General features: G+C 45.1%; 2 protein-coding genes across 4 annotated transcripts in view; both read right to left on the bottom strand.

Moving 5' to 3' along the window:
- Tmem245 (transmembrane protein 245) overlaps nt 1–4,317 on the bottom strand; it is a 75,162-nt gene extending 70,845 nt beyond the window's left edge. For both annotated transcript variants that reach the window (XM_050164913.1, XM_050164923.1), the window contains exon 1: nt 3,721–4,317. In XM_050164913.1, coding sequence (XP_050020870.1) covers nt 3,721–4,287 — 567 coding nt within the window. In that variant the 5' untranslated portion in view covers nt 4,288–4,317. The remainder of the gene's footprint in view (nt 1–3,720) is intronic.
- A 4,335-nt stretch (nt 4,318–8,652) lies between these two features.
- Frrs1l (ferric chelate reductase 1 like) overlaps nt 8,653–23,985 on the bottom strand; it is a 29,115-nt gene continuing 13,782 nt past the window's right edge. For both annotated transcript variants that reach the window (XM_050118818.1, XM_050118808.1), the window contains exons 3-5: nt 23,584–23,722; nt 19,003–19,249; nt 8,653–14,381 (exon numbers count right to left, since the gene is read on the bottom strand). In XM_050118818.1, coding sequence (XP_049974775.1) covers nt 14,209–14,381; nt 19,003–19,249; nt 23,584–23,722 — 559 coding nt within the window. In that variant the 3' untranslated portion in view covers nt 8,653–14,208. The remainder of the gene's footprint in view (nt 14,382–19,002; nt 19,250–23,583; nt 23,723–23,985) is intronic.

Genomic DNA, 23,985 nt, shown 5'->3' with positions numbered 1-23,985 from the left:
GTAAGCAGCAACAAGCCTCACAAGAGGAATGGTGTAGACCTACAAGGCTGGCCAGGGTGCAATTCTTAGCGACCCTTGTGACTCTGAACAAGACCTCAAGGAGACTGAGGCATCAGGCAAGCCAACCCTTCATTTCACACAACTAGGGAGAGCTGAGTGGCCCAGAATAAGGCCTTGGTCACAGGTCACAAAGCAAGTTACTGCTATCGCCAAGTTCATAACTCAAATCTTTCAGCCCTCGCTGTTTCCAAGACTACTTCTTTATAAAAAACGGGAGGCAGGCCTTGGAGAAATCAATACTACTACTGCTGCAAACTAGAAATGGCCTCCCCTCTCTCAACAAGTCTGAACAAAGGGAAAGAGGGATCAAAACATTCCCAATAGAGAAAAGAAGTGTAGCAGGGGACGCTACTAGGCTCTCGGATTTATCCTGCTGAACCCCACAACACCAGAGCATGGGGCGTCAGATGAACTTTCTTAAGCCTTCTGAAGGACTTACGAAGTGAGTCTATATTCTAACTAACACACTTGAGACTGCTGGGAAAGACCTGCTGCTGGCAGGAAGGAGGAGTTTTCCACTTGTAGCCAGGGCAGTGCTGAGAGGGAACCGGGTAAAGAAAAGAGCTTAACTACTCCAAAGGGGGCAGAGAGGGAGAAACCGTGAGCTGGTGACAGAGGAAAACGAACAGGGGTACCAAGAGAAAGAAAACCAGGACTAAAACGCTGCATAGACAGACAGCAGGATAAACAAGGACAACAGGGGAATAGCTGTGACTAGACCAATTCTGATATTCTTTAGACTTTTCCTTTAAATGTAAGTCAGCTGGTCTTTCTAAGTTAAAGGTTCAAACACGTGCGCCTGGAGAAGCTTCCTCCGCCCTTACTGCAGGGTGCCAGGGAGTTCTGATGACAGCAGGTCTTCACCTGTCAGCATCGAGTCGAGAGCATGAGCATGAGCAGACAACTGCTCTCTAGTGTTTCAGCTATGAAATCTCTCCCTCCTACTGGGCAGGACTGCTCCAACAACCCAACGGTCCCAGAGTCAGAAGCTAGCTCAGGGCTAGCACACAGTACACATACAAAAGCTGGAACCTGAACGGATGACTTTCCGGTCACCCAAAGTGTCTGCTTAGGTGGTACCTTCTCTCTCTGCCTCCCTCATGCAGGCTCACACTCACGAGTTGTGGAAAAGCATAAAGGCTGCTGTTTTGTATCAGGCAGTCCAAACACTGTGGTCTATGAGATAGAAACTTGGAGTAGGCCCCGGCCCGGGCAACTGTTAAGCCTCAATCAGAGCTGTCAGGTACAGGCTGACAGGCCCCACTTAACTCCCTCCTCCTCTCCTACAGCTTCTGCAAAACTCACTGATGCTTGTTGTTCTCCACTGGATCAACCTGGAAGCACCCGTCTCACTGAGTACTCTCACCACTTGCTTCTAACTCACTCACCCTTGCCTTTGATAATGGATTTGTCGTGTTTTTAACTCCTTCTCATCTGCCTTTCTCTCATCATTGTGACTAGCCAAGCTAGAAGTCTTAAGTAGCATTTGCTGAAGGGCTGTGCTTGAGTCCAACTCTCAGAACAACCAAAAAACAAGCACACTGATGGGGTTTTCTGCCCTCCAACCCCCGAACTCAACACTCGTATACACAAGCATGAAGAGTCCCCTCAGTAAAAGGCTCTTCAACACGCAGCTTCACGAGTGCTCACTTCCTCAAGTCCTTCCTCCCCGTGTGAGGGATGTGCAGAAATGCCCGGCTTCCTCCCATTCCTACCAGTTTACATCTGAACTCCACCTCCTACTCCAGTTGAAAACACATGCTCTTCATGTAAAGCAAGCCTTTCCTTTCTCATGTCCTAGAGTTCAGTGGAGGACACCTGTCAACTGCTGAACTATTACAGAATCTGTAATCGAGTCTGAATTTCTTGAGGACTTTTCTTATAAGTACATAATGGTCTTTTATATGAGGAATTTAATCTATGTAACTGACTTGTTTAACAATGAAGGGGCAATAATTTTAGCTTCTCTTTTTTTTTAAGCCTTTTGTTTGTTTGCTTTTTATTTTGTTTTCATTTATCGAGACAGGGTTTCTCTATGTTTTGGTGCCTTTCCTGGAACTCACTGTGTAGACCAGGCTGGCCTTGAACTCACAGAGATCCACCTTCCTCTGACTCCAGAGTGTTGGGATTAAAGGCGATTGCCATCACACCCGGCTTTTTAAAGATTTTTTTTATGTACGTGTACATAAGAGTCAGTCATGTATACGCAGGTGCATCTAGAAATCAGAAGAGGACGCTGGAATCTTTGGAGGTAAGAGTTACAGAAGGCTGTCAATGACCCAACATGGATGCTGGGAAGGAATTCAGGTCATGTGGAAGAGCAATGAGTCGTCAACCTCTGAACCATCTCTCCAAGCCCTGAATTTAACTGAAGAGTGAACCACAGGGTTGGAGGCATAGCTCAGTACTTGAGTCTTGCCTAGAGCCCGCTAACACTTGAGTTTGGTCCCCAGCACAACTTTTAAGAGGTGCACCATAGATTTGTCCACCGGCCATCATCTATCTGTAAGGCAGTCACTCTGTGTGGTCCTGTGGCCTGTAACCGTGAGAATGTCCACTTACTTCTGTGTATGCCTGGTCCAAGAGGAAAATGCTAATTTATGAGGCTGAATGTACAATCAGTAGCACAATCAGTAGCTGGGTCCAACCCCCAGCACTAATAATAGTAATAATAACGTGCTCATATACAATTATATGCACTCCAAAGACAGGGTACCCAACCCTGTGTTCAATCAACTTTACACTGGATGAAGAGGTGAACCGATCATCCTGTGATCAGTGAACATTCTACCAACATCCTTTGGCAAATTGAAACCTGCTTAGCAAATAAAGGCGACTATTTTGTAACTCAATCATGTCAGGGCATATTCACTTTATTTCATTAACAAATAAAGTGAATAAAAGTGAAATAGTATGAGGTGTGTATGCGCTGGGCTTCATGCAAGCTAGGATCTTCTCTATCCCTACGATACATTCTTAGCCCCTGTGGGACTTTATCGATTAACATTCTTAAACATTAAACAGCCACTTCATTTTAACTTTGCCCAATAAATATGCGGACAAACTAACCTGCGAGTATCTGAGTCAGGAAAGGTGTCTCTAAGAATATCTTTGAAATTCCTTTCAATTCTGAAGTTTCTAAATTGACAGTTCAACCATAACCTGCCTCTCTTTACGAGTCCACTGCTAATCTGGACTGGCGGGGGATGTGCAAAGGCCCACACATAACAAAAAGTTACCGGAAAGCTCCGAGAGTTACGCACGAACTATATATAAAGAACTAAACTGTGGGACACTGCCGGCATGAAACGAAAGCTTTAGTTTGAGAGCTTAAGAAATCCGAGTTACCCAAGTTCTAATTAACCCCTAGCCTAGTAAAAAAGTCAGCTCCTCTTAACTGTACAGAGGCAAGTTGGATTCGACACCCAGATGTGCCTGCCAGATGCGCAAAGTGGGTCAGCACTTCTCAGCCAAGGGACCTTTTCCCTACAAGTGGTCCGGTTTCAAATCACACCCGCTTCTCTAGAAGGAAGCGCGCCAAGATCCCCGGGCGTGGGAAGGAGGGCGGTCATCCGCGCTCACTGGAGCACGGGTGGAGGACCTTCGGCCGCCTGGACGCGGGCGTCCCGGGTCCCGCCACCCCAAAACGCACGCACTCACCCACAGGCTGCTGAAGTAGTCGAGGCCACGGCAGATGAGCGCGCCCGCGTGCGCCAGCAGCACCTGGACGCCCAGGTAGCTGCCCAGGCAGTAGAGACCGTAGAGCAGCGGGCCCCCCGCGCCCAGCAGCAGCAGCAGGCGACGGCGGCGCAGCGCCTGCTCGCCCAGGGCCTCGACGCCGTAGTCGGCGAAGCAGAGCGGCAGCAGCAGCGCGGCCAGCACGATGGGCGTGTGCGCGCGGTGCAGGCGGCGCAGCCACAGGCGGCCCAGACGCGTGAGCGAGCTCTTGAACGGGTGCAGGAAGGTGCCGCAAAGCACGGCCCAGAGCAGCGGCCGCAAGAAGGCCTCGAGGATGAAGTACACGAGCACCGCGGCCCCGCAGCACAGGCACACGAACAGCACCGCGCCCGTGTTGTAGAAAGCCTGTTTGATGGGCTTATCGAAGCGCAGCGCCAGCGCCGCCGTACGCGGCATCTCGCCCGGCCCGGCCGCGCGCGGGACCCGAGGCTCCGGCCGGGGAGAGCCCCGCGGGCTGGGCGCTTCGGGAGCGCAGCCACTGTCGGCCATCGCGCCTCTGCCAGGACCGTGGGGCGGGGCTGCGAGCTGGCGGAGGACCGCGGGCGGAGGCGGACGGTGCCGCGAGGGCTTGTGGGGTTTGTAGTACTCATACTGCGGGCAGAACATGCCCTAGAACCCAGGGAAACTACAACTCCCAAGAAGCTGAGCGCAAACGCCTCCGCCCTCGGGCCCAGTGGTCCCTCGGGGACCAGGTAACAAGTTTTGTGACGGTCCCAGAAAACGAAAAGTACGGGGACACAACACTACAAACCCCCTTCTCTGATTGATTTCAACTTTTCCGGAGGCAGGATCCCAAAAGAGACGCTTTCAGAGATGGAAAACACAAGCCTGTGCTCTATGCTTTGAAAGTATTTCTAAAACACTGATGCAGACTTAGTTTTATTGATTTATTTAATAAATACTTATTTTTAATCGTGTGTATGCAATGTGTGTGGGTGGCCAAAGAAGCCAGAAGCGCTAGATCCCCACTGCTAGAGTTACAGGTGGTTGTGAGCAACTTGACTTGGCTACTGGGACTAAAACTCCGGTCTTCTGGAAGAGTAATACATGCTCTTAACACTTTAAAGTGCTCTCTCGTGTACATGACAGGATTTTAAGCAGCTGTTGCCCTGTGACAGTCTCTAATCAAGGAGGTTGGCTCCTATCATTTTATCCTGAGAACATCCCTCCAGAGACGTTACTAGTCTTGTTTTACAAATAAAGCACAGAGAATATTGCAGAACGATCACAGAGAAATTAAGTACCTGGCCTCATACAGCTGCGAAGTGGGTGAGTTGGGGTTCACATTATGAACCCTTATTGTGTAGCTCTTACGTTCTATGCTAACTGATCTGAACAGGGGATCCTTTGGCTTCTATGTGAAGCCCCTTAGAGAACCATAATGTGCACCCACGATTAACTTTCTAACACAGAGTAGGAGCCTTTGGGAGCAATTTAAACGCCTCAGAGTGTGTATCAGTGTTTAACTGCCACTATTTGCTCCCCACTGAAGTGTTCTCTCTGGCAAGGGATAATGGACATCATAGTTCTTTTGGTTGTTGTTGTTATTGTTTGTTTGGTTGGTTGGTTGGTTTTGGTCTTTTTCGAGACTGGGTTTCTCTGTGTAGCTTTGGAACCTGACCTGGAACTCACTCTATAAATCAGGCTAGGACCTGACACGGCAAACAATATTCATAATCCTGAATAGGAGCTCACGTGTACCAAGCAGGAGAAGAAATGAGTGGCATCCTTTCCCAGGAGCCTGTATGTGCTTACTGCATGATACTGAAACCTTAGTGCAATGGTCCTCAACCTTCCTAATGCTGCAACCTTTAATACAGTTCCTCATGTTGCGGGAACCCCCAACCATAAAATTATTTCATTGCTACTTCATAACTGTAATTTTACTACTGTTGTAACTCGTGATGTAAATATTTGATATGTGGGACATCTGATATGTGACACACACACACACACACACACACACACCCCAAGGGGTTGCAGCCTACAGGTTGGGAATCGCATCCCTAGAGCATTCCTTTGTTTGCAGGCAAAGTTAAACAACTGAGATATAGAATTCTAAAGTTGTGGGGGACATAGCAAGAGAAGGCCACACCTGTGTTGAAGATGTGCAAGGCTGAACACTCGATGAGAACACTCTAAGACCTTGTGGTAACAGAGTGTTAGAACTGCAGCTTTAGAGCCAAATTATCATGAGTTATTTTTATTGCCACATCCTTTTGACCATCAGATAAAACCTTTAGCCAGAAGGTGGTGGAGCACACCTTTAATCCCAGCAATTTGGAGACGGAAGCAGGCAGATCTCTATGAGTTCGGGGCCAGCCTGGGCTATAAGAGCTAGTTCCAGGACAGGTGCCAACGCTAGAGAAAGCCTGTCTTGAAAAAATAAATAAATTAATAATAATAATAATAATAATAATAATAATAATAATAATAAACTTTTAAAATGTGTTTTTGGCAGCCTACTAGCTTTCAACCCATCCAAAAGCTAAGAATGCCATCAGAGAATAATTAAATACATGGCAGAATTTTCCCTTCTTTGATATAACTTACCTGCCTATAGCCCTACTAAATGTTTTTGGTTAATGCCTTAACTTATGACTTTCTTTGTCCTTTAACTAATAAAATCTCTTGTAACCACTTCCATGCTAGGATATGTCTCTTGGGGCAACCTGAATACATGTTCCTAGGCCATAGGCACTCACATTTTGCTTAGGAAAAAACTGTGTCTTATTCCTTTTGAAATGAGTGCTGTGTTGCGGGTTGATAGGACCTAAGAACTAAATTTGAGAAAGGGACCCAAGTCCACTCAAATCTCAAGCTCATGGGCATCAGCTCTAAGGTAGCTCCTCCAAAATGCCATACTTCTTAGATTCTCTTTGGTGGCATCTCATGACTCAGAGAAGACCAGCTGCCTGGGCACCCCGGATGCAGTGGAGAACCCTGAGACCAGGCTGCGCTTGGCCTTCCAGTTACATGAATCAAGGTATTTTCTCATCGTGATATTTGTTGCAGTTACTGTTTTTGGCCCAGGGCATGGTGAGACCCTGAAAGTAGCTCTCAAAATGCTTCCTTGCCAAGAGTCCTCTCTTGCTGTCCCAGACACTCACCTTTATGACTACAGCAATCTCCAAGGTCAGCATTATGTCTCTAACATTTCTAGGATATGGTAGAGAGGGGCTAAATATAATCACAGGTATGTCTGCCAAAGGAAGAAAGGGAGATTAAACCACACAAAAGGAGACGGTATACCACATACAATGAAGTCAGAGCTCAGACTGGGAATGCGGGAACCTATCAACAACTCTAGTTTATAAGTCTAGATAGAAACAAAATCTAAGTCTTCTTCTGTGCAGCCTCTGGAAGAAAAATGCCCTGCCAACATCTTGATTCCACTGAGATCTCTGGCCACCAGAATAGTGAGACAATACATTTGTGTTGTTTTAAGTGACTGACTTTGTGGAAATCTGTTGCAGACATAATAGCCTTGTCAAATGCAGGTGGAGTCATTACACATCCTGCTCATCTTTCTCCTTGCCTTGCCCTCCCCTTTCTTGGAGATGCCTCTGTCTCCCCTGCCTGTTTTGGTCCATCTCTTAGTCTTAGTCATTTCGGGCTGCTATCCCAAATTACACTAGACTAGACGGCTCAAATAGTTGTAGAAGTAGGTGATTTGAGGCCAAGGAACCTGCACGATCAAGTTCTAGCAAGGGTTCTCTTGTCCCTAATCCCATTTTGACACTAATCCCATCAATAAAGGCTTCCTCAGCGCCACCTAGTCATACACACACACACACACACACACACACACACACACACCTGTACGCTGAATCCCCAACAGCTATCACAGTGGAAATTATAACTTCAGCATAGAAATAGCAAGGGAGGGCTGGAGAGATGGCTCAGAGGTTAAGAGCATTGCCTGCTCTTCCAAAGATCCTGAGTTCAGTTCCCAGCAACCACAAGGTGGCTCACAACCACCTGTAGTGGGGTCTGGTGCCCTCTTCTGGACTGCAGGCATACACATAGACAGAATGTTGTATATGTAATAAATAAATAATTAAAAAAAAAGAAATACCAAGGGAATGAACACAGTCCCTGCACAGTTTATATCTTAACTCAACCTCAGTATCCTTGCTTCCATTCCTGGTGGCCCTCACACTCAGGGAGGACCCTGGCTCTAGGTTTCAACTGCGTGAGAGCTTCCCCTTACTTGAAGCCACTGTATCTTCTCAAACCAGTCCCAGTAGAATCAGCAGCTCAGCCACTGCGATTTCTCTTCTTTCTCAAGACCAGTAGACTCTACAGCTATACTCTACCTAGTCTTTTAAAACTACGTTTAGTTACTTAGTGTGTGTGCGCACACACACAAGTGCATGGAGGTCAGAGGACAACTTATGGAGGTTGGTTCTCTCCTTCTACCATGTGACCTCTGGGGATCAGATCGAGGTCATCAGGCTTGGCAGCAAGTTCACTTTCCTACTGAGCTATATCATCAGACCCTCTACTTATTAAGGGGTACTATGGTTTAGTCACCATTAAGGACTTTAAGTGAAATTCCTAAACCCAGATACATGCAAGGAAGTAGTTAATATACTTGAAATGGGAATCTACATCACCATTTCCTGCTTGATAAGGTACCAGAATGAAGCTTCTGCAGAGTGAGTTTTGTATATTGCTTCTCTATAAGGACTTTCGGGTAACTGAAGCAATAGGGCTTTCCTGCTTGTCCAACAAGACAGATTGCCACCTTTCCCAAGGTCTATAAGGATTCAGGGGGAAGGGAGAAACATTTTACAATTAAATATCACACAAAGGAAAAAAATAACAGAAACGTGCAACAGAGCAAAGCAATAAGGAATTATAAACTAGTTTTAATTACATCAACAGGAAGAATTCAAATTATGTTGAGAGTTTATGCCTTTAAAGTTTAATCCTGGTTAATATAGTCTGAGTATAACTTAATCCTCTAGAGATAAAAGTATATGCGGTGGCCAGTGAACAGAATAATCATCTCAGTAGCGGTTAGGAGTGTTGCTACAATTACTTTACATAAATAGAAACTCATATCTTTATTAGTAATGTGGCACACATCTTAGAGTAAAAATCCACATAGGACAGGCTTATAAATATACATTTATATATAATCTCGAAATCAATCACAATTGAACATTAGATACACAACTTTTTATAAAACAAATATAACCCATCCGTGTCTATTTAAAGGCATAGTTTTAACAAAATAGTATTTTGTAGACAGTCTCAGAAAAACTGTATTAGTACTTCTGGAGCCAGATTGTTCTGGCATGTCAATGCGCCAGTGGGAATAAGGCATGTGGAGAAGCTGCGTTCACTCTTCCGGGGTGAAGGGGGTCAGGGCATTCTAGGCAAGAAAGCAGGAAAGACTCTAGTGACCTGGGTGAATGCCACACCCACTGAGCATTCAGCAACCTTAGAGACGATTACATTCCAGAAGAATCAGCCTGGGTGGTTACTCACCTAATAGCAAAGATTTGGAAGAAAACTAAAAATACTACCGACCAGTTGGTGTATTCTTAAATGGGACACACACCCCCAAGGCTAGGAGATTTACATACATTTTTCCATTGCCAGGCATATTGAGGCTCATATTTCTTTAACTGCTATTTTCATGAAAAGGAAATTATATGCAAGTCATCTGCTAAATTAAAAACCCAAGGAAATCCAACTTGAAAGTAGACAAATTGCTCACTGAACAGAGAATAAGAAAACTAGTGCAAGTTAAAACATGTTTAGGTTGCCATGAAACATGCCAGCTACTTAACTAATGTGAGTCTTGGCTTCTTAATAATATAGAAAAGTTATATTAAACAACGATGCATATACATTCTTTACAATCCATATAATGGTGAAAAGGAAGAGGCAAGACTTAGTAAGTGATTCAGGAATCCTTCCTACAAACTAAATTGCTAAAAATGCAACGTAAGTATGTCAGTAACACAAATGATGTTTTATCTGTGGGTTTGAAAGTATACAAGAGATCAGAAAAAGAACTAATCCTGTGTGTGTGTGCGCGCGCGCGCGCACGCATTTGCGCGTGCATACTTGTATGTTTTTGTATAAACACACCCCACCTGTCACATATGTACAAAGTGTATATACATATAAACAAGTTGAAAATAATCAACCTGTTCACTAAATGTGCGGCTCTGTTTAGAGAGTAAGGATGTCACCTCAGCACACGGCCTAGGGTGCTGAGACAGACGTGTCACATGTATAAAAGACTCTCATGCCCTTGTGCTAATTTTGAAAAATCTCTACACAGAGAGAAATTACTCTAAAGCATAGCAATGTTTACGGAAAGAGCAGCTCAAGAGTGAAACATGTTAACAACTGCCAGACCGCAGGGAAAGCAGAGCTGGAACTTACCCAGAATGGTTCTTTACTGTCACCTCATTTGTGCCAACTCCAGGAAACATATGAGAACACGAATGCATAAGGATGCCACTATGCTATTCATTCATAACAGCAAACCAATTATAAACCGTGTTTAAACGACGCTTTCACTAACTCTGATACTTTTACAACTAGCTAATAATATGTTACTGGTGATAGGATTTATGACGACTAGATAGACAGAATGCCATGGCTAAGTCACTGTGGGAAAGCTAGAGTCTACCAGCCCAGCCCAGCCCAGCCCACTTCCTGTTGTTCTTCAGCCTGCAAACTAAGAATAGGTTTTTCCTTTTCTGAAAGCTTTTTTAAAACTCAATTTAACATTTTGTCATCTGCAAAGTATATGAAGTTCAAATTTCAATTGCTTTATTAATGTGCAGCATTAATAAATTTATTAATTAATTAATTTATTTATTTGATAATTAATTTGTTCACTTATGAACTGTTTGTGGCAGAGTAGAGCATCTGGGACCCCTTTACAAAGAAAATTTAAGAAATCCTAGGATAGAGCCAAGAATGGCATCCAACTTCAGCGCTAATGTCACTTAAGACAAAAACCTGAATAAATACAGTAAACTTCGATTGCAATAATCGTATTAATATACTGGGATGGAAATCCATCCATCAGTTGTCAAACTTTCTGATTTCTTTAAGGACAAAAGCAACCAACAGTAACAGAATGCAGCTTCAGGACTTTGAGTGCATGTTTAACTACAGTGGGTCAATAAAAGCACATGGAGGCCCATGTTGTAAGACAGACGATGGTTTAAGAAAGTCATGTTTAAAAGTTAGCTAAGACAAATGCATTCTTCCAATTGTGTCCAATTGACACATTAGTATGAAAACATTAATAGTACTAAAAATGAGCTGGGGATGTAGCTGGGTGGTGGAACACCCCGCGAATATCTACAAGGCCTTGGGTATGATCATCAGTACTGACCAAAAAAAGAAAAGAAAAAGAAAGGAAGAAAGAGAAGAAAAGGGAAGGAAGGGGGAGGAAGGAAAGAAAGAAAAAGTACTAAAATGACTGGCAAAAATAATCCAAAGGTTTTAAGCAGAAAATAAAGTGATACAAAACCACTGTGTTGAGTTCCGCAAACACAGCTGTAAGAAGTGCTCATTTTCACTGTAAAATACTAGGGAGCAGGCGAAGGTGCCCAGCTGATTTGAGTATGAACAGCAGGTTCTACTTAATGGAAGTTTTAAAGACTTTGCATGAGGCATAGGAAGTCATATCAGCTCCCTCGTCCCTGCGGCCTCTTGCACGACAAGTGCATTGAGCTAGCGTCTCTAAAGTCTGGCCAGCACTGGTAAGCTCGCCAGAAGACCGACCTCAACTCTTCCTTCTGCAAAGCTGGATTGACAACAGACGCTTCCTCTGGTTGGTAGGATTGAAAGAGTTCATCCACATGGAGCACTTACAACAACACTACATACATCTGTCTGCCGCTCTTGTTTCACTTGGGCATCTCACCAAGAAGCATTGATCGCTTCTCCCTCAGGACAAACACTGTGTAGAAAATGAAACCATATGTCAGACCTGGGGGGTGCATGCTTGAGAGAGCAGCAGCCAGGAGTCAGGGGGCTCAAGAAGGATGACTGATAGAGAGAACGAATAAAGAGCAGGAGTTCCCTTAGATTAGGTAAGAACGGATGAATTCGAAGTCTACAGGGCTTTCACTTCGACATGTCTATCAGTGGACAGATCTCTGAGATGACAGTCAGCTGTTTGTGACACATCCCTTGTCGTAAATCCTTATTTCATGACAGCAATTATTGTTCAAAGTGCCAACTGGTGTCCACTGAAAGGCAAAACCACACTGCCACTGGGGATATTGTCATTTATGTTTTAGAAGACACGGTTTGATCATGAACAGGACATATAAAAACATTGGCTAGCCAGCTACAGTCCATAAAAGAGATTCCTCTGGCCCAAGTAAACTCGCAGTATCGAGACAGCTTTGTAATTCAGTCCACCAGTTTTTTGAATATCTACCAAGAAGTAGCATCAGTTACAAGGATGAGGAGAGAAATGACTCCTAATGAAAAGCCCAGCATGCTAGAGGAGAGCTGAGTCACTCCTAAAACCACACAGTCCCCAAGACTGGAGGAAGAGATGAGAGTTAGGGCCTTACAGATGAGCCCATCATGGGGGAGAGGGGATGGGGAAGATGGGGACAGAACAGGTGAGAGAGGGCAGGTTGGAGAAACTCAAGGCCGCTCAGACTCGCTGGGACAGGCAGTGACCCTGAAGAGGCAGAAACCCTGGAGTTTAGTAGAGTCACTGCACGTCACTGTAAGGGCAAGGATAACTCTGAAAGTCCCAAGCAAAAATTCACAAAGCTGGTCACTAAAATGGAAACACTATAAAAACAGTTACTTGATTTGAAGTGGAAATGGAAGGGAAGCACCACTCGCTCCCACTACTAACTAAAGTCTCTATTAGCTCCGCGATTTATACATCAATTACTATACACATAGAGGATATAAAAATATTAGGCTTCTTATTTACAACACGGGCGTCTCTATATACTCCCAACCCTCACTCCTAAGCCAACTACTAACCCTGAGAAACTGATTTACTGGCCATGCTTGTGCCAAGCTTGACCAGGATCAGAGAGAGGGCTTGGTGAAGAGGCAGTTGTCGTCAGGTGAAGCCACCAACTTGAACCTTGAGTTTGAAACTGGGTGTGGGCAGTGTCGCGAAGTAGTAATACATACTTTATTTTGGCGCCAGCTCAGAAGAATCTGAACATTCTCCCCACAGGCAGTCGTTCACCTCTGACATGAACTTGGGACTTAGAAACCATAGTCCGGTGTCACTCAGCTATAGAGTTGGAGCCAGCCTGGAAGCAATGGGAACAAATCAGAGAATTCTGGAAAGCCACGGTGGCAATGGCCCCACCGTGTAAGTGCCCACAGTTACTCTCCTCTAGGTAGGCTGCCAACATAGGTATTTAGAGAGTATCTGGCTCTTTTCAAAAAAGAAAACGTAGAATTGAACATTTTTAATGTATACTCTTGGTGAATTTACTTCAGGGTCCCTCCCCCCATTTTTGCTCCTGGTGTCTACAGTCTTTAAGCATGATGATGTGTGTTTTCCTTAGGATGACTTGTCTGTCCTAATGCATATTAATTGTAGTTAATGGACGCCGACTTGACCACCACCGTTGGCTAGAGCCACCCAGGAACACCTTAGTTGGTTGAACACGGTAGCAGAAGGAAGCAAATTCTAATTGCGAAGAATTCTCCTGTTTTTATCATTAAGGGAATTTTACATCTTCAGGAATATTCACAGTTCTTTTTTTCATCTTTCCTAACAGCAATATAAAACTGTTTTCTCATAACTACTTGCGAATTGGGAAGATACTTTAGATAAATACAAACCACGGCTTATCACTATAATCTCCCCCGTACGCCCGGTCCACTGTGTGACTATCTAAAAGCACTTAGCCTTCGCGGAAATGTTCTCGAGAGGCTGCTGATGCACTTGTGACATCCTGTGAAGTTCTCCACGGCAACATGCCAAGTAACCCTCTCGTGCAGGACCGCTCGAAATAAAGACTGTTGGGAGACACTCTTTTCCACAGCTAGATCTTTATCTCCCCGTTGTTTCAGCTGACCGCGCTAGCCAAGGCTGTGAAACGTGTAGGCCAACAAAAGGCAGCCTTTGTCTGGGTTTAAATCCCAATCAGTATGACGACTCAGTTTTACCAAAATGCACAGACACCGTAAAGCTCAAATAGAAAACATATTTGAAGTGTTCGCAAACGGTTTAAATACTTCCCGAAAGCAGGGTTGCCTTGACAATCCTGTTTGACTAGGAGAAAAGCTTGTTCTTTTTTTTTCCCCAAAAAAATGTTGAAATCATGACTTGTTTTTAAGTAACAGAAGCTAGAATAATACAGGCGATATTGAGAAATATATACTGAAGGCTTGCCGCTCCACCTAGTCTTGTCGGCCTTGCAGCTGTGGCTAAGGGGTCCCCATCAGCAAGTAGAAGGTCAGGGCGACAATGAGAAGCAAACAAAACGGAGAGGAGAAGGTCTGGTAGGCAGCCGACGGCATGAAAATGTCCTCGTATTTGTAAATACTGACAACGCGCTCTGAAGTCGGTGGGGAGTCTATGTCGTGCCTGGTGATAGAGCCTTTAACACAGAAGCAGAGTGAGGGCCAATTAAACGCAGCACAGAGTTAAAGACAGAAACACTATAGACGGGCTGTCACTGCTGAATACATACACCATGCTTTAGATGTGGAATCATGCATTAAAGTCATCAGTAGCGTTCTCTGCAATTGCTCAGACCACAGAGAACACAGAAATCAATTATCCTTACTCCCAAAGATGGTTCTTATAAATCTGCAGACATCTCCTCCCAAATCTCTCTCTCTGTTCTGTGGCCACCAGTTTTAATATTTATATTTTCACAAACTATATGGATTTCTATTTGCCTCTAACAAATTTAAACTCCTCAATAGTGGATAGTGTAAAATCTTTAAATTTTTTAAAAGATTAATTCTAATTTTAATTGTGCGCATGTGCAAGGGCTAAAACAGGATGCTGGATCTCCTAGAGATGTAGTTACAGGTAGTTATACAGTTAAGTCACCTGAGAATGAGTACTAGGAACTGAACTTGTGACCTCTATAAGAACAGGGTGTGATCTTAACCACTGAGTAACCTCTCCAGCCTCAGGGGGGAAAAAAAGAATCTATTTTTAATACAAGCAGCAAATTTAACTAATTCTGCCTCCTCAAATCTTTGGCGGAGCAGTGAACCCAGGGTTCATGCTAAGCAAATGCTCTATCACTGAGTTACCTCCACAGCCCCAAATCTCGTTGATATGAATCAGGAACTCTAGTCCAGACCAATGTCTCCCGTACAAATGGAAGAGCCCTCTTTCATTGTGCACTATTAAGAGCTAGCCAGTCTTTGGCTCGGGAGACGGCTCAGAAGGTAAGAGTCCTCCTACAAGCAGGAGGACATGAGGCCCTAAATTTGAGTCTTCAACACCCATGTAAAAAGCCAGGCATAGTTGCGTGTGTGCATAACCTGAGCACTGGGCCATCAAAGACAGGGAGAGTGGTCAGCAGCCCAGCATAATCGAAAGGCTGGTTCCAGTTCAGTGAGAGACTCTATATCAAGAAATAAGGTGAGTGGGGTACTTTAATCCCAGCATTCAAGAGGTAAGTGGATCATAGTGAGTTCCAGGACAGCTAGGACTATGTGAAGAGACCCTGTCTCAATTTAAAAAAAAAAAAAAAAAGGCAAAGAGTAATAAAGGAAAACAAACTTGATATCTTACTCTGAGCTCTAATCACACATCTGTACACTCACACTAATGTATCACAGGTATGGGGAGAAAAGGAAAGAAGGGGAGGGCAGGGCAGGGGAGAGGAGAGGCGAGGAGGAGAGACTTCCCTAGCCAAAAGAAATGGCCATGCTGATGTCAGTGATTTTTCTAGAAGCGTGGAGGAGAACAGTTTGGAAAAGAGAATGGCTAAGGTAACAATGAGATGGAACTTTTCTCAACGTGGCCACCAGAACAACAAAGGAAGTCCTGTGTAAAATGCTTAAGGACCAATGACAAGATCAGCAGCAGAGAGTTCGCCTCGCATCTGAGGACCTCAGGTTTAATCCTCAGCACTGAAGAAATAAAATGATAAAAAGAAATGGTAATAAGCCATTTCTTCCACGTTAAGTGCTATGGTACACATTTGAAACACATCTGTAGTTGCCACTTCCAGCAAGGCTAAGGCAAGAGAACAGCTTAAATCAAGAATTTCCTTTTCATTTTTTTTTTTCTTCAACTCAGGGTTTCTCTGTGCAGCCCTGGCTGTCCTCAAACTCACAGAGATCCACCTGCTACTGACTCCTGAGTACTGGGATTAAAAAGCAAGCGCCACGATGCCCAGCAAGTTTTCTTTTCTTAAAAAAAAAAAAAAATTTAAATGTTTAATGAGGTAAAGTTGATTAGGCATGACTGACTTCCTGGAAAAAAATATTAAAGCTGGGTTAGGGAAACAGGCATGATAGGTCAATGCAAAGACTGCCCTAGGACTAGAGCTCAATTAGGGTTTTTTGGAGCATTTGTTCTTGTCACACAATACCCAGCTTGCCAACTTTCTTTCACTTTTACTTTGAGATAGGATCTCACAAAACTTGCCAGGCTGGCCTTGAACTCACTCACCCAGTAACCCAAACAAGCCTTGAACTTGTGATCTTTCCTTAGAGGCTATATCAACAGGGCGGGTTTGCACTGAGTGGGGGGGGGGGGGGCTTTACCGTCTTTCAGGAAGCTCCACCAGACCCAGCACAGGGAGCATCAGCTGCAGTTTCTGCTTGCTACACAAAGTCTCCCAGCTGGCAGGGAGATCCCCTTCTGCACGGGGGTCCGTGCTCACCACACCTTACTCGCTGGCCCTTGCCTGGCCTCTTGGGCTATGCCACGCACCTCCAGTTCATGGTTTTCTTGGGGGAAATAGAATCTCTAGTCCTTCAGGCCTTAGCCCAAAGTTTATGCTAAGAGACAAGACTAGGACTGAACAGATGCTAGAGGAACTCCTGAGAAACCAGCAGTACCCAGGCCAGCACATGGGGTGGGAGGGCTCAGTTTGCCTGAAAACAACGAGAAGAGGAACCTGGAGGAGCTTATCAGGCAAAGCCAGATGAATATGAAACCCTCCACATTGCAGATGTTAGACTCCAAAAAGACAACCTTCTGAACATGTGAAAGTCCCCATTATCCAAGGGGCCTCTCTCTGCTTTCAATGATAGTCAGCTGCAGCTCAAAAAGGTAGTATGGGATAGCAAGATATTTTGAAAAATATTGCATTTTATATGACTTTAATATGACTTCATACTGTTATGACTGCTTTATTAGTATATTATTATTATCTGTTATTATTGTTAGCATCACTGTAAACCACATACTGAATTCTAATTTATACGTTATGCATAGGGGTAAATGTGGAGTTTCAAGTAGACATGTAAGTCCCAGTAACCATCTCCAACAGATGAAGCGGGACTACTCTACAGTATTTTTCAATCTGCGAAAGCAATTTCACATAATTATTTTCACCCACTAGCTATAACCTTAGAAAATGGGTATTATTATTGCCCCCACTTTAGGTATAAGGAAATGAAGTTCAGATTTTAGCTAACAGGTTACTTAGCTACCAAGGGGGAGAAGCAATACTAAAACCACACACTTTCAGATTCCAATCTTGTCGTTTGAAATGAATTCATCTCTCCAAGCTAGATTATCATTTATTTCCCAGGATACTAAAGGAACTTGAAGGTATCATTGCAGATCCAGTGGGGTTACTCTGGGAAACCGGCAAACGGAAAGGTGCCACCAATCTGGAGGCACCTGACTCTTTTCCCAGCAGGCAACGGGTGAGAAGAGAAGAGGAGAAGAGGGGATTGTGTACTTTGAATCAATGGAAAGAAATCTGGGGGAGGGGGCAGCTCAGCTAAAGCAACACAAAGCTGTCGAAGACACAGTAAAAACAGATGTTGAGGGCTGGAGAGATGGCTCGGGGGTTGAGAGCACTGACTGTTCTTCCAGAGCACCGGGGTTCAATTCCCAGCACCCACATGGCAGCTCACAGCTGTCTGAAACTCCAGTTTTAGGGGATCTGATACCTTCACACCAATGCACATGAAATAAATTCAAATAAATTATTTTAAAAAATAAAAAATAAAAACAGATGTTGAGCTGGGTACGGTGGTACCCATCAGTAACCCTAGCCACTCAGGAGGCGGAAGTGGGAGGCTTGCTCTAGCCTGAGCATCATAATAGACACCTGGCTCAAAGAAAAAGAAAAAAGCAAGGAGGAAAGGTAAAATTCTTAGCAGCCAGAGTGAGAGAATGAGTTCTCTCCACAGGACGGCAAACCAAACATACCTCCACTCTTGGTGAGGCCACTGGGCCCCGTGACTGCGGAGAAGGCTCACAAAATCACCTGACTTACGCAGCCTCTAGGTCTCTTGTAATTGCCCTTGGATCTGCGGTAGGAAACTACGGGAGAACTTTGCCACAGGAAGTGACATCATCCACAGCCCAGCATCATCAATATGGAATCTTGACCCCCACTTCTAATGGCCGATGACTTCATTTACCAATATAGCTGGGGGATCATTATGTATCTTAATATTTGAGGATTAGTGGGCTAAAATATAGGGTATTTTGATTGATTTGTGACCATGGGAATACATATAAAATAAGGATGAATGCTTACTGTTAAGCTCTAGAGACCCTTGCCTCTTCAGTATTTATTAAAAACGATGATGGGTAAAAGACTTCACTGACTTTATGATCTGAAAGACCCAGAATTGAGTTTGTTGCTACCATAAATTAGTTGTCTACCATGAGCAAGTTTCTCGTTCTTTGTAAGCACGAGGGTGATGCTACCTAGACCTCTGCAGGAAGGGGTGAGGAGCGAATGCAGACGTCTGCGCTCCACGGCAGAGGTATGGTTGCTTCGTGAAGCACACCCTCACCCTACGTGGTGTCACACACTCTAGCTGTGCGTGTGTGCACTGTGTCAGGCGCCCCCCCCCCCCCCCCCCCCCCCCCCCCCCCCCCCCCGCACTGTCAGGTCTCTAGAACCTTCTGAAGGAAGGACTCCTATTCCCTTTTCCTCCTAAATCCGACCGAGTGCTGTGATGATCCTGCCCCTGCCGTGTGACTCCGCTAACAGTTAACAGCACGCATGCGCACGGCGGTAACTGGCGTTCAAGGCAGAGGCTAAAAGGGAGGCTTACCCTGAATGGCCGGACCCCAAGCGAACAGGTAATACCAACTCAAGTGTAGATCCACGATCGTTTCGTCTCTGGGAACATTCACGGGACGCTTAAACCTGCAGGTGACACGATTGTTCTCGAAAACCCCTTCCTCGTCTCTGGCAGGATTTCTCTGGACCTCCTTCGCCCACTGTCCCACATTGTAGAAGTGCTGGATGCGGACTCTGCCATTGTCATCATGGACGCAGGCCATGACATCATCACCGCCCTAGCAGAGAGAAAGGTCGAGAAGAAAAAAGTTAAATGTCTGCCTTCTGCAAACGTTTCACTGAGAAGTATACATCCTATATCCTCTGTAATTAGAAGTATCATACAACTTATTTAGAAAAACCATTAAAAACCCTTAAACCAGGACAGTGAGGTGGCTCAGCCAGTAGAGGCAAGGTGCTTGCCACCAAGCAGAATGGCCAGAGTTCGATCTCTGGTAGAAGGAGAGATCTGCCAGCTGTCCTCTGACCTCCACAAGCACACCATGGCATGCATACCTCCCTCACAAACAAATAAATACGTGAGGTTTTTAAAAATCCTTTTTTTTTTTTTAAAGTCCTAAATCAGTGAGCAAAGCCAGCATCTATGGCTGACATCTGGGCCTTCCCGCTGCAACAGCTGGGGGATGCAGGCCTGCAGGAGACCACACACAAAGTATCCTGAGGAGTCCCACCAGGCAGATCCACCCTGAAGCTCATCCTAGCAAAACAACCAAACAAAAGTTCAGTTATGGAAAACTTCCCAAAGTATTTAACTAATCCATTCAATAATTTAAAAGCACCAGAAGCTATTACAAAGTGAAGAAGGCTGATGTCACTTGATCACTAAATGCAATGATGTTCCTAGGCAGGATCTTACGGACCAATGACATTTGGAAACAATGTATCTGGCAGGACTAGCCTATGGATCGCCAACTCTCTGACTTTAATGAGTAAACCATGTAAGGAAAGACAGGGTCCTTGATTTGAAGAAAAACCTCTTAAATATTTAGGGTTAAAAGGTATCTGTTATATACCCTTGAAGTTTCCAGAAAATATGAATCATAAAGGAGTTAACCAGCAGCGGAAGCAGCACTGGGAAAGAAGAACACATGGACAACAAAATGCTGCTTGAGAAAATGCTCTGGAACCAGGAAACGGTGGTGACTTGGCAGCAGCGATTGTGATTGATGCCACTGAATTATTCACCAGAAAATGGTCAGAAGCCATGCATTTCTGGCACACACTGCTATGACAAAAAAGCTAACAGTTGATGCATCTGGGACGAGAAATGGAGACCGAGATGGGGTAAGGGAAAAGATTTTGGGGAACTATCTCTGTAGCTTAGTTGGAGGTTTAACTATTTTTTTTCCTTTAGAACAAGTTACAAATATTAAAGTCTGGCTGACTGTAGGAGGCTATGGATGGCAGGGGAGGCACTGTCTGGAGCGGAGCCTGTGAGGCATGCCATTTAGACAGGAACCCAAAGTTGCCGTTAAAAAAAAACTAATTTGAAAACCATTCTATAAAAATTCAAGGTTATTAAAGAGGGAATACACATTGCTCTTATTATACATCACTGAGTTTTTGTTTTTAAATTTAATTTATGCTTCAGTGGAGAGAGGAGAGAGGAAAGGAGGGGCTTCTTTATAAGAACTATCGTGACATTTGAAAGGCTCCCTAGTCTGCCTCTGTTACCTGAGCCCTAAATCAACCTTCCTCCCTTCCTTGTCTTCAGAGAGGGGCTCACTATGCAGTCTCACTATGGCCTTGAACTCATGTTCTTTTTCTTCTTCCTTTTCCTCTTTTCTCCTTTATTGGGTTGATTCTCAGGCCAGAGCTTGGGGTTGGCCTGCAAGGCCCTCAGCACAGCCCCACGCCCTGGCCACCAGAAGAGGCACAGGCTGATTTTAGGGGCTGCTCCTTTGCTTCACACCCTAGGGAGAGAAAACCCAGTGAAGCCATGACAGCGAGAGGGTGCAGTCACTCCACGTCCTGAGGTGGCGACAGTTAGGGACTTCAGGAAAAATAGTTCCATCATGTACAGTGCGGGCAGCTCGTATGTCAGGGGTGCTGGTGCCAATGACTTAGTTTCAGGGGGTTAGTCTATTACCATTGTGTGTGTGTGTGTGTGTGTGTGTGTGTGTGTGCGTGCGTGTGTGTGTGTGTGAGTGTATGAGTGTGTGTGTGTGTGTGTGTGTGTATGTGATGTGCCACATGCCTACATAACGAGGCCTTTATAAAACCTCCAAAGAGGATGCTGGAGAGGTGGCTCAGAGGCTAAGAGAACTTGCTGCTGTTGAGGGGGCCTGGGTTTGGTTTCCAACAGCTACACTGGACAACTCTCTCTCTCTGTCTATCTCTGTCTCTCTCTCTGTCTCAGTCTCTCTCTCTCTTATACACACACACACAAACTCACTCACAATTTTCAAAAAAATCTTCTTAAAACTCCCAAAGAAGTGCTGGGGACTTGACACAGTTGGTAAAATGCTGGCCTTGCAGTCCTGTGTTTGGATTCCCCTACCCCATGTAAAAAGGCAAGTGTGGTTGATCATATCTGTAATCCCAGCAGTGATGAGAGGGACACAGAGATAGGCGAATCCTTGAGCTCACTGGCCAGACGGCCTCGTCTACTTGCTGAAGCTCCAGGCCAGGGAGAGACCAGCTCTGATAAAAGGTGGTAGTCGTCTGAGCAAACACCCGAGACTGTCTTTGACCACCACACTCAAGTGAACACACACGCATGTCCACATCCACACGTACATGTACAACTACATACAGAGACAAAGAGAGACAAGAGATGGAGAGACAAAGAGAAACAGAGACAGAGATGGACAGACACACATGCATCCGTGTGTGTGCGCGCACACACACACACACACACACACACACACACTGCACAGACATATAAAGACACACAGAGAGTAGCTTGGAGGATGAGACACCCTCAGTAGGCATGGTAGCTCCTCCCTCGCTCCCCCATGCCTTCTCTACATATCTCTTGCATCTGGCTGTTCATTTACTTTGTTTTAGCATCCACACTATAAACTGGTGCTGGAATTTGGATCTTAACTGTGTCCCAAAGGTCTCTGTGTTAAAGGTTGCTCCCAGCCTATGGCACTATGGAAGGGAGTGGGAAACACGAGGGATGGGGCCTAACGGAAGTAAGTTAGGTGGTAGGTGGCGTGCTCTTGGAAGCAGACATTGGGACTCTGGTCCCTCCCCCATTCAAGGTTAGATTTCCTCACCCCCACAGACTTTCTATCACAACCAACTATCTTAGTCCCGGGCCCAAGCAATGGGGCCAAGCAACCACGGATGGAAACCTCTGAAGTCAGAGCCAGAATAAACCTTGGGGTTGTTGCTGATGAGCATCTACCTGTCTGTTTATCTGTTTGGTTTTGCTTATTTGCTCAGTGGGTGGCTGCGTTGGGTGATGGAATGCAGGGCCATGCGCATGCTAAGCAAGCTGAGCTATATCCTCTGCCTTTAAAGCCTTTGGAAAATGAGTTGACGTAATGTAGACCTGGTGAGCACAATGAGAAAATCAAGGAGAGTTTTCGCCCAAGTTCTGGCGAATGAATGAAACTCAAAAGGAAGTCACAGGGACTCTGCCGTGTATAGTCAGTTTGTTAGATTACAACCTGGAACTTGAAATTGCCATCAACAAGGGAGCAGTCTTGAACTAAACCCTTACTTTGTTACATCTGACACTCTCCACATAGATTGTGTTAGAACGGACCGAGGTAGAGGATGCGACCTTGTGTCCATTGGAGACTTGCCTGGTGCATGCATGTACGTGTGTATGTGCGTGAGTGTGTGTGCGTGAGTGTGTGTGTGTGTGTAATGGGGTAGAGGAGTGAGAAATATCTGGTCGCAGAAGTGTTCTGTGTTGAGTGTGTGTGTATAAATGAAGAACACTTGACTCTCTTACAATGGTTCTTCACCGCCGCCTCTGCTACGATGAGAGCCTTGGTGGCTGCCCCTTCCAGACTGACTGAAGCACACACAGGAAGTCAAACCCAGTTCCTGGACGACAGCCAAGCCCAGCTGAGCCCACAGAAAACAAGCTGAGCCCCAGACAGCCACTCGTGTGAGCAAGAGACATAAAACAATGGGCAAGGGATATGTAGTTTGCAGCATAGTGTGGACAGAGCTGATCACTACGTGGAGCACAAGACACCCTGTATCCTAACAACCAATCTTTCCACTAAAGTTTGTTTGAATTAAAAAAAAAGTTACTTATTTTTATTTACGTGTACATTTACATGTGTGTGCCCACATGAGTTGATATGTCATATACAGAATGTGCACTGCGTGCAGGTGCCCACAGAGGCTGGGGGCGTGAACTGCTTGATAGAGGTGCTGGAAGCCGAACCCCGGTCCTCTCTCTGCAAGAGCAGTATGTGGTTTTACCTACTGAGCCATCTTTCTAACCTCTGAGTTTTTCAAACTTGCAGTTAGAGAGTTGTGAACAGCACAATGCATCTACTTCTCTGATTAATACATTTGCTTCCAAAATCTAAAGAAGAACAGCAAAGAAAAAAGGCAGCTTCTGTCATGATGTATGCCTTACCATCTTTTTGTCTGAAGAGAATCCAACTGCTACCCAGCCATCCGTGTCTGCGCTCAGCTCAAACTCCACATCAGCCCCTATCATCCGGTAGCTAAGGAAGTAGTCACAGGTCTCTGCGTTACAGCCGGGCTTGCCATACCTGGAGCATATGCCAAAAGAGACATTATTGCTTCTGCGCAATTCAAATGAGAAAAGAGGGCACCTACTGTGGACCCCGAGGTTGATGCCATTCAATTGTTACTCCCCAGGATCTCAGAAACACAGGCTCCTCAGGATGGACCATGGGTAGGAACCTCTCTACTTTTCATGTTAACTGAAGTCCAAAGAAGGGAACGGGCTCAACCAGGTTGCATAATGAAGTCAGTGCCTGCAACAGGACTTCAACTGGGTCTATTTTTCAAG

Source organism: Alexandromys fortis, unplaced genomic scaffold (assembly GCF_014885135.2).
Source record: "Alexandromys fortis isolate MF-2015 unplaced genomic scaffold, M_Fortis_MF-2015_v1.1 scaffold_18, whole genome shotgun sequence".
NCBI lineage: Eukaryota > Metazoa > Chordata > Mammalia > Rodentia > Cricetidae > Alexandromys > Alexandromys fortis.
The sequence above is the reverse complement of the archived record's forward strand: the minus strand, read 5'-3'. Positions and strand labels throughout refer to the sequence as shown.